Here is a 10,102-nt window from a genome sequence, read left to right as displayed (position 1 = left end):
CAAATCCCGCAAAAAAACAAAGATTGATTTTTTTCTAACATTTCCTAGATAGCGGCAAACATACATTATAGGTTCTATGATATAGCAGTTAGCATTAACATTCCAACATTGAAGTGTGCATTATATTTGAAAATGCACTTTATCTGAATCAAATACCACTATGCTGCACTAGTAGGCCAGTGAAAAGACTGTTTTGATACCATCAGGTTGTTACCTTACCATCTATCCATCATGAACCATGTAAGGACCCTCCTTCTTTAGCCTTCTATAGTGAGCATCTGATGAAATCCAAGAAGATGATCATTTCTTTGAAAATAACTTTAGAAATGACAAAACAGGATTGCAGAGTCAATTGTCTGGTGTCTTTCTAAATAATTACCAACTGATAGACAAAAGTAAGCGGGAAATGTTTTAATATGATACCTTATCATCATTAGCCAGAACATACCATATCTTATAGTCCCAATGTTCAAAAAAAGTTTGAAGTGTAAGCGATGCAAAATGCTGTTGATTAGAGCAATAACCAATTAAGTTTTTTTTAATAGTTTCGCTAGAGTTTGACTGTTTTTGAATAGTATGCACATGAAAGTAGGAAACATACCATATAGGGAAATGAAATACTCCCACCATCCCATAATGTAAGATATTTTTTAACACTACACTAGTGTAAAAAAAAAATCTTACTCCCTCCGTTCGGAATTACTTGTCTCGGAAATAGATGTATCTAGAACTAAAATACGTCTAGATACATCCATTTCTGCGACAAGTAATTCCGAACGGAGGGAGTACATTATGGGACGAGTAGCATCTAAAATGCAGTTCACACCATAGAAAATAGATATCTGGTTAACACAGCAAGCACATAACAACTAAATATAGTCCAGTTCAAACAAACATAGCATTATTGAGATCATGTGCCAGAATTTAGCCCCAATCTGTAGGAAATAGTTCCCGAATAGACCCTAATAATAAGTTAAATGGCATAGTATCATTGTTGCGCAAGCAACCAAGAAAATGTTGTTGAAAAACAGTCAAATTCTAGCCAATTTTTTTAAAAATGATTAATCTACTGCTTAGGGTCAAAGCGAGGTGTTTTTTCTGCCACTCGTCGCTTAAGCATCGCTTAAAAATGTTTTCTTGGACACTGCTTAGTCTAGAACATACCTTCTCTTGGTTATCTAGATTCACTTTTACAAAAATGCACAACCAACACTTTGTACCACCCATAATCTTCATCCACGCCACGTCGCCACAGCAAAAATGCTGCGATGCAAAAAAGTACGGCCGATCCAATGTAACGAATGAAACCTGTACACGCACTCCAACGGAGAAGACACAACCCACCAAACTCAGCGCTCAATCAACCGTAGTTGGCACCACAGACTCTAGAACACGCACCACCCTCCGCAATCCCTTTAGCACAATAGCCGTGACACATAGGAACCAATGACAGTTTACTAGCATCAGCTACAGGGCCCACAGACCGGCAATCTCAAGTCATGCAAGTGGCCAGCAAAAATAACAAAAAATCCAGTCTCAAGGGGGAAATGGTGCGCTGCAAGACAACACAAAAAGAAGCCTCATTCATCCACAATGCCTATACACACTGCCAGAAGAACACATCCATGAAAGGAGCAAATGAGCTATCCTATGTTAGCTACGACCAGAAACCCCCTCGCTATCAGTCTGAAATGCCAACAACTCGCGTGGGCATCTCGGGGGGGGGGGGGGGGGGGGGGGGGGCGACGCGGGTGGCGAAGTGTGCGACGAGGCGCCGCTCCCAACCGACGAGGGATGGACGGCGGTCAGTGCTAACGGTGGTGTTGTGGGCCGTCCGGTGGTGCTTTGCTCCCGCCCGGACCCGGCACTACCCCTGGGGGTCTCGCTTCTGGGCTCTGGCCGGTTGGAATCCGACGATGAGGATGAGGAGCTCCTGGACGATGACCTAGATGGTAGCGTGGGCCTTGAGCGCGACATGTCCATAGTGGAAGATTTTGTGGCCCATGCGGCAGAGCTAGGGGGCTCGCTCGTTGCAGCGCGGCGGCGCTCCTTTGGCACTGGTGGCCGCGGTTCCAGGTCCATGGCGAGCCAGATCTGGCTGCCGCCTGTGCCTACGAGTGCGACAGCGGGGTCACTCCGGCCGCCTACTCCGCTGATGCCCACATCGGTGGTGCTGGAGCCATTTGACTCATGGCTGGCCGTGGGCGCGCTGACCTTGTTGCCACCAGCGACGGCATGGAGGAGCGCCCGCGTGCGAGCCCTAGCATTCGGGATGATGTGTCTCGGGTCGGGCCTACACTTGGGCCTGTGGTGCCTATGAGGCTCCCTCGGCCCATGACCCCTATGTTGGCGATGCAGCGCGGGTTGGTGCCTGGTGGGCCTGGCCCATTTTCTGCGGTTTCCCATGTGGCTGTGGAGGCAACCCCCCAGTTAAGTACATGTGGGTGCGAAGGGGCCAGACGGATCCGACACTAGGGTTTCTAGCCACCAGAATGGAAGGGCGGCGGCGGTGCTAGTGCTCGTCGTCTCCGCCGTGTCCTTTCCCCTCCGCCGCTCAAGCGTTTCTTCGCAGAAGTTGTCGCCATGGGCTCCAGGGATGAGTGTCGTGCGTCCTAGCAGCCGCTTTCATCGCTGGAGCCAGTTGAGGAGAGGCACCGGGAGCGTGACCTACGGGATCAGGCGCAATGTGACCGCCGGGGCGCACAAGAAGGGGATTGGGGGTCCTCCGCCGCCATGCTGGGTTAAGGAGCAAGAACGCAAAGAGCAAGAAGAAAGAAGATGTGCGGCGTCTGGGCCCAAATCTGGAGCGCAATGAGTGACAACACCCATTCTGTGGTGACCAAGTGGGCGACCCCTATGCCAACGACAAGCAGGCCAGGAACACAGACAAGCCAGCGATACCCTCAGTGGCGGGCCTACTTCCACTGGCACTTCCATCCTCGTTGCAGGGCACGACGCTCGCCCACATTCCGGTGGAAGATCCAGTCGGTCCTGAGTGCTTCAAGTGTGGCAGGGTGGGCCATTTCCAATCCAAGTATGAGTTCGAGCTGCTCTATGTCCTATGCAACAAAGATGACCATCCCTCGGTGCTTTGCCCTACTAGGGGAGAGCTGCTCATGCTACAGACGATGGGGCATGCGATCCCTTGGGAGGGCTTCTTTTGCCTCCCGTTCGCAAAAGAGGAGGCGCAGGCTGCTGCAGCTGCGGCAGGCACCAAGGCTATCTTTTCGGCCACGCTGGGGGGTTCTTGTTTTAGGGTATCTTAGAAGAGGAGCTCGCACAAATGGTGGAGGGATATTGGGACTAGAAGATTATGTAGATCACGGTGAAGGAACTTTCGGTGGAGTTCCCTCGCGCTGACATCCTGACCATGGCCACTTGCAGCGGAAGTTGTTCCTGTCACGCAACGACATTATGGCGGACAGCCATGCGATGACAATTGATAACCCCTAGCGCCTGGTCATGTCGGAGGTGTGGGGAAGCTAGGCTCAAGGTGTCCACTACGATGATTGAGGCCCCTGGCAGTGGATGTGGCCTCATTGAGCAAGTCGGGGCCTGTTCACATGAGGTTTGCCTGCTGCAAGCTGGCTAAGCTCAGGGGCATGACGCAGACTTGGTTCAATGGTGAAGCGTACAATGTCAGACTCAAGCCTGAGCTATGGTGGGCTTGGTAGTGCTCCACCAGCCTTGGATAACAATGGGAAAGGGCCAGATGGAAACAATAAATACAAAGATGACAACATGGACGTTGACTCGATTGACACCTAGACCTGGGATAGGTTAGGTTAGCTCCAAAGAGAAGGGCGCCAACTCGAAGGACAGGGCGACAAACATGGTGTAGATTCTGGTCCAATCCCTCCTCCGGCCACCAAGGGCAAGGGCAAGTAGATGGCGAGGCATCTTTTGATTAGTACGACCCCAACCTAGGGTCGCCGCTACCTTGCATGCTTGCATCCTCTTTGGGCAATCTAGAGCTAGGAAAGGATGGAGCGACTCCTGTTCAGGAGGTGAGGGGCTCATCATCCTCGCTCGGAGTGTGCGGGGGGCCTTCTGAAGTGCTCGATGAGCCCACCCCTCTTACTCCTGCTCCCACGATGGGCAAGGTTTTCCCCCTCTCTGCTACCGAGCATGCTGAAATTGTGTGGTCCATCCATGCGTTGAGGCAGGCCAGCAAGGAAGCTTGGTTCGCTGAGGCAAGAAGACGGTGGGGCGCAAGGCTTTCCCCAAGGCAGGGCGGCGCAAGCTATTGCGAGCTCCGAGGAGGCCCAGAAGCATACACGCCTAGTGGTCATGGCGCTTCTCTCGCCATGTCCTGCCATCGGGTCTTCCAAAGGTGTCTCGGGCGGCTCGGGAGAGGTGCTGATGGCTGATGCAGGGAGGTCAGAGACAGTGCCCAGGGCCAAGAGACCCCAGGTGGGCAGCCTCATCATGCTGCAGCATGCGAAGCTGCTTACGCCTGAGAAGAATCTGCAACTATCAGGTAACCAAATCCCTCGCCACCCCATTCCCAATGTTTTTTTTTCAGATGATCATTTGCTTGGGGTTCTTCGAGATTGTGGCGTTATTCCTGTGTGTGGGGGTTCTCCGGGTGAATTTATCTCGCTCCTCCATTCTAAGCAACAGGCACATGCTGCCCTTACAGCGGTTGTGGCGGTCGTGACGGCCATCGTTGCATTAGGTGGTACGGAATTGGGGGATTCTGCACCCCTAGCATCTCACAACCGCCACCCACAAACCAAAAGAGATGCGAGAGGGCAAAATCTCTATAGAAACGCCATGATATCCTACAAGTAGGCCCATACACACCTAATCCACACGGCACACATTGACAAATGGGCACAAAACCGCCCCAATCCCCGACCATCATAGGCTATTCGTGGGAACTTAGAAATTGTAAGGGATGCTTGAGCTTGCTTGGTCTCTTTTTATCATTTCTTGTATCCATATCTCTTGCTAAATGTTGTATTTTCATTATGAAAGTGATGGAAAAGGAGAAAGCCTATTAAAATATCTTATTAAGAGCATGGTGTGTCTATCACATTGATGAATTGTTGTCTTTTTGGGTGAGAGATTGTACCATGCTAGAAAAGAGGCATCAAAAGATATTTTAGGACAGTCTCAAGTACCCTTTCAAATTTATCTTTGTCAATTTCGCAATCCTCTTTCATCATCATCGCTTAAAAAGTCAATAAAGTTGTTGATATTAACAAAAGTTTAAGGGTTGCACCTTTATACTTCTGCAAAATGGTAGATGTATTTTCCCGTGGAGAGCCGTTTCATGTGGTTTGTTGGTCAGAATGGATTTGTCTCCTCCAAGCTTGATCAACTGTGGGCTTTCCAATTCAAGTTTGTTTTTAATTTTGTTGCTACTATTATGTTATGTATCAAATGAGGCGAACTCGAGCGATGGCGCGTGGGCTAATTAACAAGAGCGATAACTCGAGAGATGCACGTGAGGGATATGCGTTGGTCGGCGGGGGTGACCACGTGGGAGTAATGCGCTTGGGCATTGAATGCATGTGAATTAAAAGCGCATGTTTGCGCGCACGAGGCATCGACTATGCCATTTTTGGATGTTTGCTCATGGGTAAAAACATCCAAACCCCAAAAGAAATCCTCCAAAAATGCCTCTCTTAGTCCTCCTTGGTATATGTTCCGAATCCGGTAATAAGGCCATCTCCAACCATGGACGCATTTCGTTTGGTTTTGTCCGTTTGGAGCTGCATCACTACCGGACTCGCGGGCTATGCTTACGGCCCAAGGCCGTCGGCATAGGTCCTTTGCCGTCGGCATAGATCTATGCCTACGGCCGCCATCGGCATAGCCCCGTCGGCGTAGATCACGTCAGCGTAGATGTGTCAGACCGTCGGCGTAGTATAGCCGTCGGCATAGGTGCATATGCCGACGGCCGTGGGATAGCCGTCGGCATAGTTTAGCCGTCGGCGTTGTTTTCCGTCTGACGGCAACGGACGGCGCCGTCAACAGCGCGATTTAGGAGACAACACGTGGCGCGATTCAGGAGACGACACGTGGCGCAGGTATGCCGGCGGCTTGGCCGTCGGCATAGATGGAAATCTATGCTGACGACCTAGCCGTCGGCATACCTGCTCCACGTGTCGTCCCCCGGCTTCTCCTGGCGGCAGGGCTATGCCTACGGCAAAGCCGTCGGCATAGATGGAAATCTATGCCGGGCTTTGCCGTAGGCATATCTCTGCCACGTGGCAGTCCTGGTTTCTCCTGGCAGTAGGGCTATGCCTACGGCAAAGCCGTCGGCAAGATTTTCATATATGCCTACGGCTTTGCCGTAGGCATAGATGTGCCACGTGGCAAGCCCTGGTAACTCCTGGGCGTATATATGCCGATGGCTTTGCCATAGGCATAGTTTTTTTTCCTGTTTTCTCTTTTCCAATTCATTTGACAGCATTTCAAAACAGAACAATATGAAATTATGCAGAAATATGACAATTCATCATGTGAACATACTCAAGTTCATCACATCATCTAAAGATCATCACCGACAGAAGTTCATGAACATAAAAGTAGTGCAAGACATGAAACATGATAAAAGTAGGAATATGAAAGGCATGGCACGATGGCCACATGCACGGAATCATCAAGCAAGAGCACCTCGCCAAAACCACCACCTCCGCCAAAAGCACCACCTCCGCCAAAACCACCACCACCACCTCCGCCAAAACCACCACCTCCGCCAAAACCACCACCACCACCTCCGCCAAAACCGTCATCGCGACCACCACCACTCTGCCAGATCGGAGTGACTGGGGTCGACGGAGCAGGAGTCGAGCCACCGGTCCCCTACATGTTTCAGAAAAGATTCTAACGGTAAATATGATATGATAGTGTTTCATGAACGAGAACTAGTTTGCTAGTAGTTAGGCAAATGTACTAACCGAAACATCACTGCCTAGTGCCACCCATTCATCGAACGTGGGCATGTGTGGGGGTTCTCCCGCAGGTGGTGGTGGGGGTCCCGTTTGTGGTGGATCCGTGCGATTAGTCCAAGACGCCAACATAGCCTGAATGTTAGTTAAACAAGCAAACTAGAAGATCAGAAGAAATGAAAGTGCAAAAATTTAGGTTGGTTTTAAGAGGGCAAAACTAACCGTCATCATCTGACGGTTGTAATCATCGTTTGCCTTCACTCGTTTCAAGTACTCCCGCACCTCGAGATTCCTATGCTCGACAAACTCCTTATATGCCTACATAATTTAGGTTGTTTCTAAGTGAGCAATGGTGAAAATAAACTAAGAATGCAAGATAGAAAAAGATAAAGAGGAAGTACTTACAGCATGCTGGCGGGCTAAGGGAGTCTGTGAATGCCCCGTACTCTCTAACTGGCTCGGGTTGCTAGCCCGAAGCCGTGTGTACGAGATCAAAGGAGTGATCAATCCATCGAAACACGGATACCGGCCATTCTTCTTCCCCTGGATGGCCACCACCGCCGTGTCGTCGATCTGAGACTGGGCGACCTCAGCAAAAGGAACATCCGGATGCAACTCCTGATAGTGATGAATGTAAGACCCCAGGTGCTCCTCGGTCTTGCCGTAGTACTGGCTCTCGCCCTCCTTGCGATGACTCTGCTCGCGGGCCAGCTTCCACGACTCCATGTCTGAGAGCGGCCTCTTCAACTTGTCCTCCTACAACGTCAAATAGAAGTCAGCCATACATAAGAACATGACGTAAAGAAGAACAAAAATGCATCATGCACATAGATATACCTTCATGGCCTTGAAGCCCCAGTGGTTCCTGTTTCCTTGGCCGTGTGTCCCGTCGTCTCCACGGTTAGCCCGGGCCTTGATGCTCTTGGCAGCAAACTCTGCATCGGCGCCGAGCCACCTATCCACCAAACTCGCCCATCCGTCATGCCTTCCATAGCACCAACGAGGAACAACCTATGCAAATTTTGGAAGCATGACATGTGAGCACGAAACATATAGTTGACTGCTTGAAACAATGAAAAGTTAGTAATAGTTACCATCATGAACTGCTCCTTGCTCAAGGTAAGTCATAGCTTCTGCGCTTGAGTTTTGGGCATCTTTTGGTGCAGGTAGTAGTGGTAGTACTGCGAGACGGCAACCCAGCGCACCTCGTACTGCAACTGACAAGCTTTCTTCTTCGCAGCCGCAAGCAAGACCACGTCGGCTCTGGCCTTGTGCTCGTCACGAACTCTATAGAGTTGCTGCAATCATGCAAAAACCAGAAGCAAACAAGGCATGAGTTGAGTGATTCAATGATAAACTATGAACGAAACTGAAGACAAGTGATTCAAAAGAGAACTTACCCAAAATTTGGTGATCACGGCCTTAGCGGTCGTCCCGTACTCCGCGTTGCTGCAAGCCTCGTAGTGGGCCCAGCTCGTGGCCAAAACCCGCTGCTGCGGGTCCCTGTCTGGCCGCGGGCAGAATAGGCCAGGCCAAAACTCCTTCAACAGGACAGTGATAAGGCCATTCGGTTTATGGCCCTTTCCGTAAAGGATCCAGTTTCTGCAAAAGAATCAAATGATTGCCATGTGTACAATAAGAAAATGTTGTCATGTGTTGAAAATATGATTGAGAGGCACTTACTCTGTCCCCACAGGTTCAATGAGCCACTTGTGCTCCTCGATAGAAGGTGGTGTAGGTAGTCTGGCATTACCACGCAGCCACCCCTGCGAAGAACCTGGTGGCAAGTCACCCCACAACGCGGGATCAACCTCCCCTCCACCCTCCTCGGCCTCCTCCTCACCCTCCTCCTCGGCCTCCTCCTCCTCACCCTCCTCCTCGGCCTCCTCCTCCTCGCCATCGGGAACATACTCCTCCTCCTCAGACTCAGAAGGTGCCTCTGTATAGGAGGGCATCGAAGAAGACCCTCCTATTTCAGACACGGCCCGGAGTTTTTTGCCCCGGTTGCCTCTCCCCCCACCTCCTCCTCCTCTAGGGGCTCTCCCCCTACCGCCTCCTCCTCTAGGGTCTCCTCCCCCGACCCCTCCACCTCCCTGTGAGGTGTCATCCTCGCGTAGTCGGGAGGGAACCTTGTGGGCTCCTCCACTCCGAGTAAGTCCTTTAAATTTACTGAGGAAACTAGCGCCGCTGGACTTGCCCATGATTATTAAACCTGCATTGAGAAGAGAATAAACAATTAGTAAGGATATCAATTAAACAAGCATACAGGAAAAACATTAATACCAGAAGAGCACATTAAGCATACTATTGTAATGATCATTAAAAGAACTTACATTTTCTAGAACCCATATGAATCATCACTATTGTAATCTATTTGTGGACCGGTCTCATCATCACTATCACGCATATCTTCTTCGTTGTCTGACGGAGGTGGAGGCTCTTCCTCATCGTCGGCGTCTTCATTTAACTTTTCAAGCATAACTATGTCTCTTTGATTCACAACTGCCTCACCATTAATCCGTGCGTCGTCGTCGTTTGGGTCCAGGTCAACATAACCCAAGTCATCATCCTCGTTGTTTCGGACCACGTCATCATGTTCCTCTTGATAGAACACTCCCTCGTATGTCATGGGGTTTATGTTGTAGTAATCATCATCGTTCAGGTCCGGTAGCTTACCATGCGGAGACACCTTGAACACAACTTCCCAACCCTTTAGGTACTCTTTCTGGCATGGGTAAGGCAGATAATATACTTGTGTGGCCTGGGTAGCGGCGATAAAGAGATCAGCTCCGGCGTAGACGGTTGATGGTTTAACTTCAACTAAACCAACAGAAGGCGTATGTCTCAGACCCTTTTTGGGGTCGAACCATCGGCATTTGAACACAGTGAGACTTAGGTGTTCGCGACCACGTTTGAATGTAAGCTCGTATATTTTTCCTACCCTTCCGTAGTAATCTACTTCATTATCTCCTTCAGTGAAGACTCCGGTATTTATGGTTTTGGGATCAGGCCGACTGTTCTGGTGCTCCTCTGTATGGAAGCGATACCCATTCACATCATACTTTTCGCATGTCATGACGACAGGATCAAAACCCATGGAAACCCATCTCAATTCTTCATCCATTGATTCGGTCGGATCATTTCCCTACAAGTTTAATTGAAATTATAGGGTGCATGAGTTTAATTGAAATTATAGGGTG

General features: G+C 49.9%; 1 protein-coding gene across 1 annotated transcript; it reads right to left on the bottom strand.

The window, feature by feature from the left end:
- Positions 1-7,351: 7,351 nt before the first annotated feature.
- On the bottom strand, positions 7,352-8,086 carry LOC125532944. Its single transcript, XM_048696790.1, has 4 exons — positions 7,997-8,086; positions 7,740-7,913; positions 7,429-7,658; positions 7,352-7,355 (listed from the first exon to the last, which is right to left on the bottom strand). The coding sequence occupies exons 1-4, from the start codon at positions 8,000-8,002 to the stop codon at positions 7,352-7,354; spliced, it is 414 nt and encodes a 137-aa protein (XP_048552747.1). The 5' UTR covers positions 8,003-8,086.
- Between the last annotated feature and the right edge of the window lie 2,016 nt (positions 8,087-10,102).

Source organism: Triticum urartu, chromosome 1 (assembly GCF_003073215.2).
Source record: "Triticum urartu cultivar G1812 chromosome 1, Tu2.1, whole genome shotgun sequence".
Taxonomy (NCBI): Eukaryota; Viridiplantae; Streptophyta; class Magnoliopsida; order Poales; family Poaceae; genus Triticum; species Triticum urartu.
The sequence above is the reverse complement of the archived record's forward strand: the minus strand, read 5'-3'. Positions and strand labels throughout refer to the sequence as shown.

Excerpts from the sequence above, each read along its gene's own strand:
- LOC125532944 (XM_048696790.1), bottom strand. Across the intron at positions 7,659-7,739 it reads GGGGCTTCAAGGCCATGAAG|GAGGACAAGTTGAAGAGGCC; the intron begins GTATATCTATGT and ends TTGACGTTGTAG.